General features: G+C 37.6%; 1 protein-coding gene across 1 annotated transcript in view; it reads left to right on the top strand.

The window, feature by feature from the left end:
* The first annotated feature begins 2,497 nt into the window (after positions 1-2,497).
* Positions 2,498-18,241, top strand: part of LOC113052796 (leucine-rich repeat transmembrane neuronal protein 4-like) — a 93,785-nt gene continuing 78,041 nt past the window's right edge. The window contains exons 1-2 of the mRNA XM_026217250.1: positions 2,498-2,508; positions 9,169-10,759. Coding sequence (XP_026073035.1) covers positions 2,505-2,508; positions 9,169-10,715 — 1,551 coding nt within the window. The 5' untranslated portion in view covers positions 2,498-2,504 and the 3' untranslated portion in view covers positions 10,716-10,759. The remainder of the gene's footprint in view (positions 2,509-9,168; positions 10,760-18,241) is intronic.

The following is an 18,241-nucleotide window of genomic DNA, read 5'->3' as shown; positions in this document are numbered from 1 at the left end:
GGAAACAGATGACTCTTCTGCACAATCTGACTTTGCTGCAGCCTGGAATTGAACTACTGGTTTCGTCTGGTCAGAGGAGAACTGGCCCCCCAACTGAGCCTGGTTTCTCCCAAGGTTTTTTTCTCCATTCTGTCACCGATGGAGTTTCGGTTCCTTGCCGCTGTCGCCTCTGGCTTGCTTAGTTGGGGTCACTTCATATACAGCGATATCATTGACTTGATTGCAAATAAATGCACAGACACTATTTAAACTGAACAGAGATGACATAACTGAATTCAATGATGAACTGCCTTTAACTATCATTTTGCATTATTGAGACACTGTTTTCCAAATGAATGTTGTTCAGTGCTTTGACGCAATGTATTTTGTTTAAAGCACTATATAAATAAAGGTGATTGATTGATTGACAAGATTACTTTTTCAGTGGAAAAGCAATATAATGTAAAGAGGAGTCACTAACATGCAGTTTTTCACTTCACATGACGTTAACTGATGGACTGGAGTGGTGTGGATTACTTATGGATTATTGTGATGTTTTAATCAGCTGTTTGGACTCTCATTCTGACGGCACCCATTCACTGCAGAGCATCCATTGGTGAGCAAGTGATGTAATGCTACATTTCTCCAAATCTGTTCTGATGAAAAAACCAACTCATCTACATCTTGGATGGCCTGAAGGTGAGTGCATATTTATTTTAGGTTATTTTGTCTAATCTGTATCCCCCTGCTGTAAACTATGTTCTTGTTCTTCTCAAATAGCTCTAGTTGTGCATAACATCCATTAAGATGTGGATTTGACACTCGTTTGCATTTGTTTTCCATGCATCACCACAGTATGTGCTGAGCTCATCATCACAACAGATATCGGCCTTCTGTGAGGATGAATGCAGGAACAACAGATGCACGACACAAACACTCGGTTCCACTGAGGACTGAACCTGCTGTCGCCTTATTGTCCTTTATCATCTGTATCCTCAATAGCGATGGACAGATTCCCTCAGCGTCCAGCCTGTTGCTGAGTGCTGGAATTGGTGTGATTGGTGCTTCCCAGCTGTATTTTCTGGAGCCAAATGCGGCATATTACAGATATGAGCTCAAGTGTCCATTATCTCTAATAAGATGGACCGTACAGGGCAGATACAGACAGCCACTTTTTTTCAAAATTATGCTGTTGTCCCTGATGCAGAATGACATTAGGCGGTTATATTCTCTTGAACTGTTTCATAAGGTGAGAAGGATGTTTTATTTAATGTGGCTGACAAACAGAGATGAACTGTTTACGTAAACTACTGAACCCTTTAAAGATGCTTTCCCGATATTTAGCTTGCTTGCATGTCGATTAGTTGCTTCTAAAAGGGTTTTTTATAATGAAGGATTGTCAGATAAATACCTTTTATGTTACAGCTGGGCAGTCTTTGTGAATCCAGACCTCCTGCTCTGTTTTGCAAGCTGATGTCACAACTTATAAAGGTCTTAGTGTTGCTTGACAATCGTTTTCATCCTTCCAGACTGATGCATCCTTGTTCATGCTCTCAGCAGTTTGGTGAAATCTACAGTGGCCACAAATTGTATTCGGACACACGTCTGTTTAACCTGTTTAAAAGAAGCATTGCAGAATAAATGCCATAAGGATCTTTAAACCTTACATTTATGCCTCTAAGGCATACTGAATCATGCGTAGCCATAGGCCTACAGTATATAAATGCAACTACGGCATGTTAATATTTTATGCCGTCATTTCAAAGTCGCGCTCAAGAATACTTAGCCTCACTATTTACAGGCAAATACTATGAATGGCGATGCATGTCTCCTTTTCCCACCAGAAGAGGGCAATCCGATGCATAGCACTTGCAAAAGAAGGTTAAGCAATGACTGCACCAGTGCTGAGTGCGATCACACTCGCACATTCCTCTTAAAACCTTCTTCTGTTTTTGATAGATGCTCGGGGAAAGAAAAGCGCCCTGGATGTGGCTAACAGCAGCAGCTCTGAGCTCCTGTGAGATCAGCAGATATCTGGAACACATCTCTGTTTACAGGACATAAGAAAGATGTTTGCATCCCTCGCTTGGCTTTCTTTATAGCTGCGCACCTTGGCGAACATCCGATGGGGCGCTTTTGCGCAAATCTCTCCAAACTTTCCAACCTAGCGGAGGATATTTTGATGAGAAGGATATAGCTGATACGCACACGTACACTCTGGAAATTTTCTTTATGGACATTCTCGCTAACTATACCCTTAATGTTTGTCTTTTACCCTGGAAAGAGCTCTTAGGATTTCGCCGTTGTTCACTTGGACATGTTGCGCAGCGGCGCAACTGCGGGATTGAAATAACGCTGCTGTTGCCGGAGTTTTCTGAACCTCGCCAACATCTCGGGCACCGCAGCTTTGGGCAGGTGCTCTTTTCTGAGTGTGTTTGAAGACGGTGCCATGCGGAAACAGGAATCACACATCGAAAGGCTGTAAAAACCTCCTGGAAACGCGGCAAACGCGCATTTATGCAGAGATGGGTATGTTTCCGTTGATGTGCACGAGTCGAAATTAATCCGTAGGTTGGTTTTCTGTGGTCTGTTGGTTCTTTGGATACAGATAGGATATAAGGTGTATCGAAACCATAAGATCGCTTCTTAAAATGTTGTGGGATTTATTAGTGCATTGCATGTGTCAAAAGGAATGAAGCATCTTTGAGTCTGTCCTTGATAGCGTGCAACTTTCATCATGCATACCGCCAGACATCATATTGAAGGTTTTTTTTTTCTTCTTCTTCAGTTTATTATATTTTGCATGAGTGTGTTATGATCAACAGGCTGTCTTTCTATTTGATGTTTTGATGCCCTGGTTGGATTCTCTGGTGCTCGTAGATTCTTCTAACTCGCATATTTTGGAGAGAATCTGTGCTGCCTCATATGTGTGCTTTCAGATTTAATTTTAGGAATCATAGACATATGCATCGCATTTCCATAGTTCACTATAGGACCCAAATAACTATGCATTTTGTGAAGGACAGGTAAAACCTGCAGTTATGCATCCAGAATGTGGTCTTGCATCCTTCAAGAAAAATAAAATAAAATAAAAAATCCAGATTTTGATTCATGCTTCAGAGCAAATGATACTGACATAGTGGAAAGCTGTGATTCACTGTTTTGTGATGAATGATTTTATGCAATCATTCCTGTTGCTTGGAGTGCAGAGGTCTTATTGTAGTCTCTTAACTGTTACTTGTTTTGCTGGCCCCTTTTCCTGTTGAAATTTGAGGAAAGAGGAGATATCGTCCCAAGCGATGCCTTTAAAATCATTCTGTAATAATTGAGAGCACAGATGCATGGTTGTCCCCATCATAAATAATCATAATATGAACATAAATAACTCCCCGCCCCCTTTTCCTTTTCCAGTGATTGCCCTGTATATGGAAAAGTTGTTAATTCAAGTATGACTTAAGGAGATGATGCTGGAAGTATTTAAGAGTGAATAGATGGAACAAATGTGATGATTGTGTTCAGAATAAAGGTACTGTGATCATAATGGCTGGGTGCCGCACTGCCTTTGTGGCTGTTTACTGAGCAGATGATGTAGGTGGATGTTCACTTCTGTGCCTCACAGGTGTGCTGTTCACTCGACTCGCTCAGCTTCGACTCATTCTGGTGACATTCCTCATGCTGGCTGTTAAGAATAACCCTTGACAAAATAATAAAGGATGTAAATGTTTAGGTGAACCTCACCATGAAAAGACCAGTTGCATAAAACAATATTTTTTATATATATATATTTTTAGGACATAAAAAATAAGTTCCCATATTCTATTTTCATTACCTTAATGTGCAATAAAAATAAATAAATAAATAACATTCTCATTACTTTAATACAGTATTGAAAATCATCCTGTGTGCACACAATGATTTTATTTTAAATAATCATCTTAATTTATATTTCATCCAACAATTATAATAGCAAATGCACTTATTAAAGGAATGATGATTCTATCTAGTACTTTAGACTAGTGATGATGCATACAAATGTCAGAATAAATAAAAAATATAATGGATTTTTTTTTTAATCCATATATTTTATTAATTTAGTAACTAGTTATTAAATATTAAATTCAGTAATTAAAAATATTTATTTTTATGCTTACTTTAATTTTATAGTTTATTGAAATATTTTCTTTCTTTTTTCCACTTTTGGTTGAAACATGGCTTATGCACACACACACGCACGCACGCACACACACACACACACACACACACACACACACACATATATATATATATATATATATATATATATATATATATATATACATACATTCATGAGATTAACTTATTTATGTAATTATATTTCTTTATTTATTTTTGTTTATATGTCATCTGCACTGCAAATGCTTTGTGTGGAAGTGAAATCCATGCCATAATATTTACCAGAATTGAACTGTCATGTCATGTAGCATGTTGCCGAATCTGTCACTCGGTGAAGATGATACCATTGTCCCACACTGGCATTCTCAAACAAGCTGTAAAGAAATATGATAATAGCACAGCATGAAGAACAACTACTTACTGTCATACTCCTGTTAAGTACCTCAGAAAGAATAAGACCCGGAGATAATTCCTCAGTCCCCCTCCTCTCGTTCTCACTACCTGTCTCGCGTCACGGCAACACACCGAAAGACGTCTGGACACATCAAGTGTCCCTTATTAAATGGCTAAGAGCTTTTCCAGGTAATAGAGTGGAGAGGGTGTCAAAACAGATAACTGGGGACAGAGACGGAAAACATGTCAGTGAATGAGAAATAGATGCAGGAAGTAGCCGTATCTGTTGGATTCTCAGTTATGACAATTAGAAATTAAAATGTAGGTAATGGAAATATCATTATGTTTGAAATTTGATATTTAGAAATAAAAATGTAAATGTGAAATCTCTTTTGTGACTGTTGCACGTAGGCTTCTCTTTGAATGTGATGGGATTAGCTCAGAGCTGTTCAATTTTGTGTCAGATTATCTTTGTGTGAGATTAGCACTGCTGTTTTGGGATTATGCTTTTCCTGCTCAAACAGAAACAAATCACAGATGGGATTAATGTTCAAAACGTTGCCCACCGTTACAGTGATCTTTTCTGCAGGGCTTTGGTGATACTGTATATGCTTTAAATTATGCTTGTGGTTTATTGTATGCACTATTCAGTGAAAATAAATTGCATGAGGAAGTACATAATCATTGCATAAAAATCAATCCATATAGCAGGAGAAAAATTGTGGTGTTCGGGTCCGTTCTGGAAATAGCAGATTATTAATTACAATAATAATTACAATAGTAATTGTTTAGGAGGAATGAAAACAGACATAAATGAGTTAGCTGTTGCCATACAGTAGGAATATCAAGCTTTAAAGTAAATGTGAATAGGTGCATCATTTGTCGTTGGGAGAATTTGATGGGAATGCTTGTGTTTGACTTTTGATCACAGGCGTCTTTTATATATTAAGATGTTGAGACATAAAAGAGACAAATGTGAGATTACGGAGTTCTCTTTTTCTCTGCCAGAGAGACTAAAAGTCTCTTTTTGCTCACCATTCCATCATTTTGCTGTGTAGGAAAAACAATTGCGATATTAAAAGGGATCTAATTTAGATTTTTCTTTCCCATGGGTATCTAGCATCCAGTCTGTATGATTGCTTTTACCACAAGAAAAGCTTTGCAGAAACTACAGTACTGAGACCTGGATGCAGACGTGTTTTAATGTTGGTGGCATGATGAATGAGTTTTGAGATCAAGGGCTGGTTTACACGCACTATTTGACTGCATCTTGGCTGCCATTCCTTTATCGTGATGAATTGGATGTGGGAAGGTGGGGGAGGCCAAGATGCACTTATGTTATCATGCATGTATGCAGAGGAAGACAAATTAAATGCAGGTTTTCAGGTCAGGTCTTTTTTGTACTTAAAGCGTGACTCATGATGGTGAGACTCCAGCCGTTATGCAGTGAGAGTTAATTAAAATCTATTGGGTTGTACAGTTGCTGCTTGTGTCCTTGCGTACCTTTGCATAACTTCATGTGATCTTGCCCAAGGTGTTCTGTGTGGCTGGTAATATTGCAGAGACTAAATTGATTTACCCATCTCTCTTCTTCTAATTAGGCTGTTCTGGCCTTCCCAAGTGACGTGTGGATCATTTTAAGAGCTAGAATGCTTTACATTAGCCTTAAAATGGTCTTCTGGGTGGTCCATGAGATTTTTTTACATTTCAAAACTACCCAGAACATCCTAGCAAGTTTTTTCATAGTGCTGGTTTATAACCGATTACATGTAATAGTACATAGTAGTCAGATTCCAAAATTTAAGTACCTGTAATTAGATTATAATTACCTGTGATCAGACAGGTAATTATTATGATTTTTATTGATTATATATTATACACATGCTATTGCAGGTAAACAGGTGTAATATTATATTATTTTATTAATTATTATTTTTTAAAGGTTTTATTTTGATTGTTATAATAATAAAAAAAGATTTACTTTAATTTAAAATGTTTATGATTTAATTAATTATAAGCTTCTCATTAAACTCACAAACTCCAGTTTGGGAACATTTGATGTAATGTTTAATGGTCTTAATAACAACAAATTGAGTATTTCTCTATTTCTTTCTCTTTGTATTATTTTTATCAATATGGTACATTATTATCCTATTTATATCAATATAAAAAAACAAGTGAGGTCAAAAGTAATCTAAAATGTTTCAGAAAGTAGTCTGAATATATGACCTGAAATGTGCAATTGAAACTGTTTGAATCTGTGAGTACTTATTGAACTATTACCTTTGCTTGTGTGTGTGTTTGTCTTTGACCGAAACGTTGCTATTTTTTAGTTTTTGAATAAAGGTAGTGTAACAGTGGGCAGATCTTTTTTCTATTTTCTGAAATGTGTAATGTAATGAATTACAATACTTACTGCATTTTATTTTATTTTATTTTCATTAAATCATGTAATTTGAAATCAGTAACAGATTACAGTTTGTAAGTAATCAACGCAGCACTGCTTGTTCAGTGACAAGCACCTCAGTTTCTTTGAAAAATGTACACATCTAGTTTAGGTAATTGTCCTAATGTCTTTAGGACATATGTCTTTCATATGAGCAAATGACCTTCATTGCCTTGTGTCTAGAGAAGCGCATCTGGAGGTAAAGCTACTTATCTTGTCCAGCTGTAAAGTTTTTTATAAAGCTCTGTGCTCAAAACAGGCTATATTGTACTGAATGAAGCACTGTATTCTCATATTTTGGATTTACAAGCAGCGGTAACATGGACTTTTCTAGGAAAACTTTTTTAATTTACTGAAAAGTAGGCCTTAAGTTGTATAACTATAAATTGTGGCTACTTTGCACTGTAACACATTTACTCTTCACAAGAAGATTAGGGACTGTGTTTTTCTCTCATTATTTTAAATGAATTCAAAGGCAATTTGCAATGCCACACTGAACCGATTGTCCTGTAGATAACGTTGTTCAGCCAGCCTACGCTCTGTCTTCAAGACTATTAGATTAGCCCTTTCCATTCGATTGACCTACACAAAATGTTTCAGTTAGATCTAGATCTGGAGGCTGGTAAACAGTGGTTGGGTCGGAAGATTCAAACGCATTGCCGCTCACCACTGTACATTTATACAATTACTTTTATATTTACTCAATAGTTGTAAAATGATTAAAGGTTCAGATGGTAAGCCTTTGTGCTGGCCACTCAAGATAAACCAATAATTTCCTGTTTTTGCTCCAAGAACAGCAGACAAAGGGCTGTTATCAATTTTGGCACACCCTTAGCTCAAAAAAAAAAGAGGAAAAAAAGCCTTATCTCTGCCCAAACTGAGGAAAAAGCTCAATCAGATAACAGCATAAAGAGACACTGAGCCAGCCAATGAGGAATTGGACAGTTTTGCTGTCCTACATTGATTGGAAAAGATGTTTTCATTGATTAAAAAAAAAAAAAAGCCTGACTCATGCACTATATTCAAAATCTTCTGAAGTCATTTGATTGGTTTGTGTAATGAAAAGACCTAGATTTATATAATTATTCACTAATTATCTTCTTCTCCAGTGAGCTGTTAACCTCTAAGTCTGGCTCATTGAGTCAGTTAGTAGAGCTGAAGAACCAGTCATACTTGTGAATGAATCATTTGAATCCCAAATTATTCAGATCATTCAGTTGTGAATTGGATTAACTGATTCATCAGACTCAAAATAATGATTCGCTCATGAATTTTGACATCACTGCTTCTATCATAAACTCAGCAAAGAGAGCCAGGATTTTTAGGGATGTTTTTTATTTATTTATTTTTTTATGTGAATTTACCCAAACTAAAGGTTTTTGTATTGTATTGTATAATCAAGCACAATTGATCAGAGTTTGTATTATATAGCAATATTAGATTCCTATTTTTTTTTTTCATTTAGAAAACAAAACAGTCACAAGGACATCTGGGCATCACTCGCCTCTCTCTCTCTCTCTCTCTCTCTCTCTCTCTCTCTCTCTCTCTCTCTCTCTCTCTTCTGTATGGTTGTGATACTTGCATCTCTAATTTTCATCTGTAGCTTATCTTGCTTTATCCAAAGATTTTCATGTTCTTTTTTTATAGTATGTTTTGATTTCATACAGTGAACCATGACAGATATTCTTTTAAGTCAACAGTCTGGTTTCTTTACCTGTTTATTGGTTCCAATGTGTAATTACAGTTGTTAAAGAAACCTTATGGGAGATGTTTTTGCTCCCTTATTTGAATAGTTATTTTGGTCGCTTCAAGGTAAAGGTCTATATTTGCTTTCATTTTTAATTACAGTACATGAACTAGGAAAATCAACTTACATCTGCATATTTTATGAATGCCAAATACTGTTCTAGAGCAAAATTTTGTATAGTAATCCCATTAATGGAAAATGACGAGAAGGTAAATAAAATTCTGACTTAAAAAAATAGGTTCATACTTTCCTCTGTCATACAAGATTGTATTAAGTAAACATTGGCTATGTAATTTGATAACCTACTTTGTGCAAACTGTGCAGCGGGACTAATTAAGTATGTACTAATCCTTCTCAGTTATCATCAGTTTTTTGACTAAATGCAAAGGACTAGGATTCAGCATTGACCAAATCATGGCTTATCCCTTCTTTCTCTTTGTGTTTAATGCAGGATCCCTGGTGAGATCCCGTTGGCTGATGATCCCCCTGCTCGTGCAGGCCTGGCTCTTGGCTTCCCAAGGCAGAGTCCGAGAGAAACCGTGTCCCCGAAGCTGCCGCTGCGATGGCAAAATAGTGTATTGTGAGTCAAATGCCTTCCGTGATGTGCCAAAGAATGTTTCTGTGGGATGCCAGGGCCTCTCTCTGCGTTACAACAGCTTGGTGAACCTCAGGGCTGGTCAGTTTGCCAGCCTCAGTCAGTTGGTCTGGCTGTACCTAGACCACAATTACATCAATGCAGTGGACAAACAAGCCTTTCAGGGTGTTCGAAGACTAAAGGAGTTGATCCTCAGTTCCAACAAGATCACGCATTTGGAAAACAGCACATTCCATTCAATCCCCAACCTACGCAATCTGGACCTCTCCTACAACAAACTTCAAGTACTGCAGCTTAATCAGTTCCAAGGCTTACGCAAACTGTTGAGTCTCCACATCAGATCAAATTCCCTCAAGACGGTTCCCATGCGAGTCTTTCAGGATTGCCGAAACCTTGAGTTCCTTGATTTGGGCTACAATCGACTGCGAAGTCTTACCCGTAACGCATTTGCGGGACTTCTCAAACTGACTGAGTTACACTTGGAGCACAACCAATTCTCAAAGATCAATTTTTCTCATTTCCCAAGGCTGAACAACCTTCGCGCTTTGTATCTGCAGTGGAATCGGATAAAGTCAATAACCCAGGGAATTACATGGACCTGGACCTCTTTGCAAAAACTGGATCTTTCTGGAAATGACCTGCAGGTGTTGGATTCAAGCATCTTCCAGTGTCTCCCTAACTTGCAGACTCTTAATCTGGACTCCAATAAGCTAAGCAACGTGTCTCAAGATGCCATATCAGCTTGGATCTCTCTTACTACCATCAGTCTTGCAGGTAACATTTGGGAATGCAGCCCCAGCTTATGCCCCCTTGTAGCTTGGCTGAGAAACTTCAAGGGGAACAAGGAGACGACCATGATTTGTGCTGCACCAAAGGAGGTTCAGGGTGAAAAAGTAATTGAAGCTGTTGACACACATGGAATCTGCAAGATGACCCCCACCCCTTACCAGCCACTCTCCTCAACTGTAAGCTCCCCATCCAAACCTGGACATTTCCCCCACCCTACCATGTTCAGGGTGAATGAGAAAATAGCACGCAACAACCCTGTTGCGCCTTCTCTGACGGCTGCACCCCCATCTGTCCCTGAGCAGGATTTTGAGCATGTTTCATTCCACAAGATAATTGCTGGCAGCGTTGCCCTCTTCCTATCTGTGGCCATGATCTTGCTAGTGATCTATGTTTCCTGGAAGCGTTATCCCAGCAGCATGAAGCAACTGCAGCAGCATTCTATGGTGAGAAAACGCCGGAAAAAGGCACGGGAGACAGAGCGCACCCTCAGCTCTCCGCTCCAGGAATATTATGTGGACTACAAACCCACAAACTCTGAGACCATGGACGTACTGGTCAATGGGACAGGACCCTGTACCTACACCATTTCCGGCTCCCGAGAATGTGAGGTATGATCCGTCGCCCTCCTAAAATCCATTACCACTGCGGGGAATAAGAGGTAAATGTCCAGTCAATGTGAGGCGAAAAATTGTGTTGTCCCTCCCCCTCCCCTTTCTGCTGCTAGCTGTTCTAATGGGTAGGAAACATGGGTCAGTGCATGGCAACTTGAGTCATATGTTCTCAGGCTTGTAATCAAAGCTTTGTTTCCTCCTTTTACCTCAGGTATAGTAAGATAAAACATACTTGAGACAAAAGCACCTTGTTATATATCAAACAGCAGCACCGGTTTGGGGATTTTTACTCTCTGCTGGCCTAAAGCAAAACATAAAGCAATGCTTTTAAAATAGACAACTGATTGGTTACAAAAAAATTAGTGTAGTTTCAAATACTGGGTCAAGTATCTGTGCATTGCTCCTTTCCTATCCCCTGTGATTTTGCGTTATTATCAACATGCAACACCCCAGGCAATTGGCTGTTGAGTCAAATGAATTGCGGAGGCTTGCTTGTTTAAAGGAAATTGACCGAAAAAAAAAAGACATTGATGAAATGTGAGTGCTAATATTTTGGCCTGGTTCCAATATAAACATTTGCCTCATCTTGGATTTAAGGAAGCAGCGACTGGATTATTGAGGGGTTGGAGAGATTTCCCTTAATCATGCACTTTGTCAGACAAACCACCAATTCAGGACGTAATTAAAGGTACACATTGCTGATCCTTGTACGTAATCCTGCCACATGGCTACTCTTAGCTGCTAGCAATTGCATACTATAATTTATGCAGTGTTATAGGTTGTTCCCATGAAATATGATAAGGCCACGTCCAGTTATAGAGGAGCTTGAGAAAATAAGTGTAAAGCCTTTTGCCACAAAGCAGCTACTCAGGTCAAGTCAAAGTACACATACACTATTGTACACATACAATACAAATTAAATTTCTATTCAGTCTGTAGAACAGCAAAAGCAACATCAATCTTCATGGTAGAAATATATGCAGTTCAGTTTTCACAGGTCTAATTATTTATGACTTTTAGCAAAGGTCATCTTGAGTTTTGTCTCCATCTCATTGCCGGAAGTGTTAGAACAAGTGTGAAGTCCATAGGGAGTCTAACTTAAGGACAGCCATCATTTAGTTATGTTTTGTTGATTCAGTGGATTGTAGGTAAATCCACATGGCAGTTATATTCCCATTGTAAGTAAGGAGCAAGCCCAAGGGATGTGTTTCAACAGCTTTCAAAAATGCTTTCAGCTTTACACAGTAAGTGATAACAGGAAGTATGTCCTTTGAAACAAGGTCAGAATAAATAATTATTGAGGTGAATAAATGAAATTCACAAATGGATAGAATTTACAAGTGGTTTGACTAAGAGGCTTAGCAATTTGTTTGGAACTTCTGTGGCAATTGCCTTTGCTTTCGCACCAGTAAAAGGTAATATTTAATTTTAGTGGTTTAATCTGCATTGTAAACAAGGTGCTGTGCTTTTCTGCTTGTGTACTGTTGCCGTGTTGATTCATTTGCTTTATGGTCTTTCTGTTGTTATCGTCCATCATGTCCTTTGCCCCCTTTTGTTGCTCCTGTTGTTGTGTCTTTTGACAGTTACCAATTTTTCTCAGTAAATGTAGAACTGAACCCTGCATTTTATCAACTAACACTGTGTAAAACAGTGATATTGAGTAATATGTGTGTATGACTTTATGTGAAATGTGTTTTCCTTGTTGCTATGCACACAAAAGTGAAAGCCTAACATTTTATGTAAATTATTATGCATTCTATGTAATGGTAGGATATTTTTGGGTTGATTTTAAGTCTAATCACTAACTCTTTTTTTCTGGTGCTAGCGTAGCATGCTAAACTACAGAGAATATGTGAAATGCATTATACGCTTTTTGCAGGCTTTTATCAAGCATCAAACTGTACTTCCCACTTATAGTTTAAAATAAGATCTATTCACAGTGACAGACACAGATGCTTCCTTTTTTAGTAAATCTGGCTGAATCCTGGTAATTTTAGCACATTATAGCTACAATGTAATATTTATATAATTGGTATGTAAATTTGTTTCCCCCTCACTCTTCAGTTTTTGACTGTGTCCTTGTTTTGTCGGAATATATCTTTAGCTACAAGGTTTTATAGTCTGCCTGACTCTCCATCTCTCTCTTTAATCATATAGTTGCTTTCCTGCTTGAATTAGATGAGTCCCTGACAGCTTTCTGTTGACAAGGCAGAACTGCAGGAAGTCCAGGCAGTGGGCCATTACTGAAGCCCCTTGATGTTGTGAGCAGTCAGGCTAGCGATATTTACAGCAAGAAGGACAGTGATTCTATCTCAGAAAATTGGAAGTGTCAAAGAGCGAGATCAGAGACATAAAGCTATGGCTGTCAGAAAGCAATTTTTATTGAACGGTGATAACCTGTGACCTCCTGTGACCGTGGTCAGTGGAATTGCTCATACGCACATATCTGCAGAAGAGAAGAGGTATAGAATAACATTGGGCTGATAATACAGAGTGATTGTGGACCGGACTGTCTTCTACACTCACAACAATTGCATGGATGAAAAATAACAGATGAAGGCTCTTTTTTTGTTTTGAAATGGATGCTTTGCACAGTCAGTATTTGGAAATATGAGATTTCACGTCTTAATGATGACCGAATTTTCATTTTCGGGTACAGCTTCTCTGCAGAAATGCTGGGAAATTCCTTTGACACTTTTGTTAATGATGTAAGTTTCATAAGTAACTAACTAGGAGCAGCTTCAGCTATGAACTCTTTGACCAGATCCAAAACAAACAAAAAAAAAATGCGAGGATGAAGAAATAGTTTGACTATTTGTCTGTCATGTGTCATTGCAGATAACTTTGTGATTCGTTGGTAACACTGCTGTGAAGTCCCTGCTTAATATTTTTTTTTTTTTTTTTTTTAAGAAACAGGGACAGCGTACAATAAACATTAACCTCAAAGGGAGAGATGCATAGTACCAGGTTTTAGCTCAAGAGCTAATTTTCACCCGGAATGGAATTATGGAATTATGACTGTGTTTTGGTATTTCACCAGAATAAGAGCTACTGTAAAAAGCCAATGGGATTTGGCAGCATTGTTTCAGGGTATTAAAATGAACAACAGCTTTCCTGAAACTACAAATGTCCTCTTTAGCAGAACAGGGCCCTCCCAGAGCTCTCTGTTGGGTCAGCTCCTTTCGCTCCAAATGGCGAAGCCTTCGTCCTTGAGTTCTGGATGTCTTCCCAGTGTTTCTGGCCCAAGCAGCGGTGCTTCACCTTTTCCACCATGACTGTCCTCAGTCTACCCATCTTAACATGGATGTTTTATACAAACACAGAGCTGGGACTTAGAGATTAATGTGTGTGTTTGTCTCTATGTGCTTGTACAGTACATCTCTGTTTCAAGGACTTTATCAATATCCAGTCTAATTATATGATTCTGCAGGGATTTCAGGCAACGAAACAGTTCTCTTCCAAGACTTACCTAGGAAGCTTCCTAAAGAGCTTGAGTGTGTGTGTGTGTGTGTGTGTGTGTGTGTGCACACTGCCAGTCAAAATGTTTGAATAATTATGTTTTTTTATATTTTATATTATTTCTTATGTGTAATAAAGCTGCATTTATTTGATAAAATATACAGAAAAAATATTGTGAAATATTATTAAAATTTAAAGTAACTGATTTCTAATTGAATATATTTAAAAATGTAATTTATTCCTGTAATCAAAGCTGAATTTTCAGCATTATTAGTTCAGTCTTCAGTGTCACATGAAACTGATCAAAACTGATTTAAAAATGGAGCTACACACACACACACACACACACACAAACACAGTATGTGCATACAAAAGGACTATAAAGATATTTGTGTGTGCTATCCTTGGAGTATGGTGATGTTAAATTAGCAACATGCTACTGCCAAACTAGTGTCCTGCATGTTGTGCACACAAAAATGTTTCAGATAATACATTTTTATGGTTTCAATTTAGTCAGACATCTGCTTGGGTAGGCAGTAGACAGCAGGACAGCCCGTGAGGTTTTGGAACAGAGCTGATGTGTATTTATAATAAAAGTGACATTCTCAGGTAAGAGATGGCATGTGAATGAATAAAGAGTATGTTAACTCACTTGACATCTGGGATGCAGTGCTAAATGAGCATATGTCAGCTACAAACAGTCCTTTATGAACACGAAGTCAGAGCGATCCTGCTGTAGTGAAAAAGTTGAAAGGAAGCATCTGAACAGATGTCTTAAATTTCATGAACTTTAAATGTATAAAACTAAGCCGCAAGGTAACAAAATATAACCTGGAGGCAATGCAGTTTGGGTTGTTAGTGTCTTGTTAAATGAAACATGCCAGTGAAGGATGCTGAAGGCTTTCCTGTGAATTGGAAGAACAAATTGCTAAGAAATCGAAAGCAGAATCATTTAGGACTTAGTCACTGACCTTGATTGTATGAATAATGCAGGGTACAAACAGTCATAAAGCATCTTTAGGTCAAATGTGTGTCTGTATGTTATACTGTAAATTGGTGTAATGTAGGGCAGGACCAGGATTTGTTTGGATTATTTGATTTTATTTGATTTTATTTGATTTTGTATTATTATTTATTATTATTTTATTATTTTAGTGTAGCATTTACTGATAAATTGTGTACAATACGACCAGAAACATTTATTATTAAAGTCAGTTGTGCTCTTTATAAGCTCTTGACAAACATTTTATTTTATTTATTTTATTTTATTATTTTTTTTAGAATAGCATACACTGAATTGTGTACAATAAAACCAGAAAACAGTCTTTAACAACTCTTTAATGAACAACAGCATTAGTGTTTCACTTTCATTTTCTCTTTCTATAGCTATACAAAGTAAGGGAAAAGAAGCACTTTTCTAGCACTGACCTGTCAAGTCAGATAAAATAAAAGTCACTGATGGGTGTTTGGGATCTAAGATTAGCGGTGGCTCTTAGCAAAAGATAGTGAATTAATGAATTGATTATTAAATTAAATTGTGCAGTTCCATTCAGACAAGCATTCGGGACATAAGGTATCATTCAGGCAGCTGTCAATCTTGACCCCTAATAACTGGAATGCTGTTGTTACTGTCAGAAAGACGGTTGAACCAGGGTAAAAACACTGGTGATATTGATTCTAGCTGAGTTCATGAGAAATTTCATCATTCACTTGATTCTGGTGGATTGGCTATACTTCACCGAACTCTACAGATGCGCCTATTGAAATAAATCATTCTGTTCTCATTTAGTTTGTAAGTACATACAGAATTATTTTCTCTGAATCTCGTAATCCGAAAACCTAGATATAGAATATAATGGTGCAATCTAGAAAATACAGTGGTATTTAGGCACTCTATTAGCATTGCATTAGATAAGAAATTGACAAATGTTTTAGGATAATTTCTCTGGACTTTTTTTCATACGTTTTGGGCTTTTAAATTATGGGGTTTTAGATTATTTGTAGTAGTGTGAAATCATTTCTCACAGGTTTAGTCTGATTTTATGTAAAACAAATTTTACTTCCATTTCTGTGTGGGGGAAAAATGGCCAGGATTTAATACAATTCATTAGGAATTGATTGGATTGTGAATGGCTCAAAATAACTTGAGGTTGGAGAGGTTGAATGTATTCTTTTAAAAGTGGAGTATGACATTATATTTTGATGGAAACAAGGGGGATTTTTCTTTTTTTTTTATTAATTTTTTTTATTATTATTTAAACAGCATGCACTGATGAACCATTCATAATATAAGATTAAAAATGTGAATTAAGGATGCAAATGGAGACCATTTTTTTTACTTTCATTATGTAATTACATGTTATGAGTACATTGCTTTGATCCCATTCTCAATTAATGGTCTTGATGGGCTGGGAAGAGTAGATTCTAGATCTATATTATAGATTGAACTGGTTTACTTCAAAATAACAAGGAAAACCTGTTTTTTTTATTATGTGACCCCTTTTAAAGACCTATTAATGCACAAGGGACAGGATAAGAAGTAAATGCACCCCCCCCCCCCCCCCCCCCATACTGCTACTTCTCTCCTGCGGCTGTCCTGGTTTTGGCAGTGTTTTTGGAGTGTGATAAACAGTGCGAGACACACACATGCACTCGCACACGCCATAGCAGACAGTGTGGTGGAGCTGCACCCTTGTCTGTCTGTGCTGTCTTTGCTGGCAGAGAGGCACGCAGCTGTGTGGAGGGCATCACGTTAGCCTTCATTGTTGCAGTTGAGTGTAAAAGCTTTGTTTTGGCTGGCCACATGGCTCAGGTGCCTTTATTGAGCGTGGGATTGAATCCAGACCCCAGCTGCACGAGTAAAGCAACTCAAGAGCAACCGATCCGTTTTTTAGCATGGTTTGACGGAAACTAGTTAGTTATATCCGGATTAGAGAATAACTATTCAGCAGTAATCTTCTAACTACGCTTCAACTTCAAGATAAAGAGTACATGTTTTTTTAAATATTGCTCATCGTTCTCTATAGTTAATTTTAGAACTGTACTGTAAATTACTGAAATACTGTATTCTTTAACCAAGAAACTATTTTAATGTCATGTAACAAGAGCTACAACTGGTCAAAATCAACATTTACATTTCATAATACATTGAAATGAAAGCTGATGAACTATTATCATTATACTGAATTTTTCATAAAACATATGCACAGATTATACCATAAAATCCATAAAAGATACATCAGGTGCTGGATCTGGCTTGTTCTGGTACAAATGAAGTTCTGGTTCTCTTCATATAACACATCTTTCTTGGACTCTTTGCTCAAATGCTCTGAAATGTCATTTTCCCTCTTATATGAGCACCACATTCGTTTCTCTCTGCTGAGGTCCACTGGGTTGATTGACAGGAAGGTGATTTCATTTTAATTTAGGGCTCAAACCCCCAGTTGATCCAGTTCTGACCAGAGTAAGTCAAGCGTTAACCGCCTCTCGCGCTGCTAACCGCGGCGAGTCTTGACATGTTTCAGCTTGCACTCATTCTCTGGTTGCACAGTGTCTGTAAGATTGAATGCATCAGATATTTATGAAAGAGAATATGTATGTGTGATAAAGACAACTTGATGACAATATTATTAATTCATGCAGTGATTTTTCTATTGAGTAATATTTCATTTTGCTTCCTTAAAGAAACATCTCTCTCAGTGACTTAAGAGGCACATGATTATATCATGAACCATCAAACGCACTTTCAAGCCAATGCAGAAACCAGCACAAATGTGATAAAGATGTTTCTCGGCAATATCATCAATTATTTAACATCTAGGCAGCCGTCAAACGGGATGCAACGTGTTAGGAGTTTTTGGTGAAAAAGTGGAGCGTCTATCAATCTGGACTTTCTTTTGGGAATGCATCATGGGCCCAATGAACATGAGACCCTAATAGAATTTCCTCTGGCTAGAATAACTAATATCTCCATGTTTTTTACATCTTCTCCTTTTTTTCTGAGATCCAACAGCCTTACGCCTCCTTAAGGGGCCGTTAAAACCTAATAAAATATATTTTTTTTATCCTGT

The sequence above is a fragment of the Carassius auratus genome, chromosome 33, assembly GCF_003368295.1.
Source record: "Carassius auratus strain Wakin chromosome 33, ASM336829v1, whole genome shotgun sequence".
Taxonomy (NCBI): Eukaryota; Metazoa; Chordata; class Actinopteri; order Cypriniformes; family Cyprinidae; genus Carassius; species Carassius auratus.
Note: the sequence above shows the minus strand (reverse complement) of the source record. Positions and strands in the feature narration are given on the sequence as shown.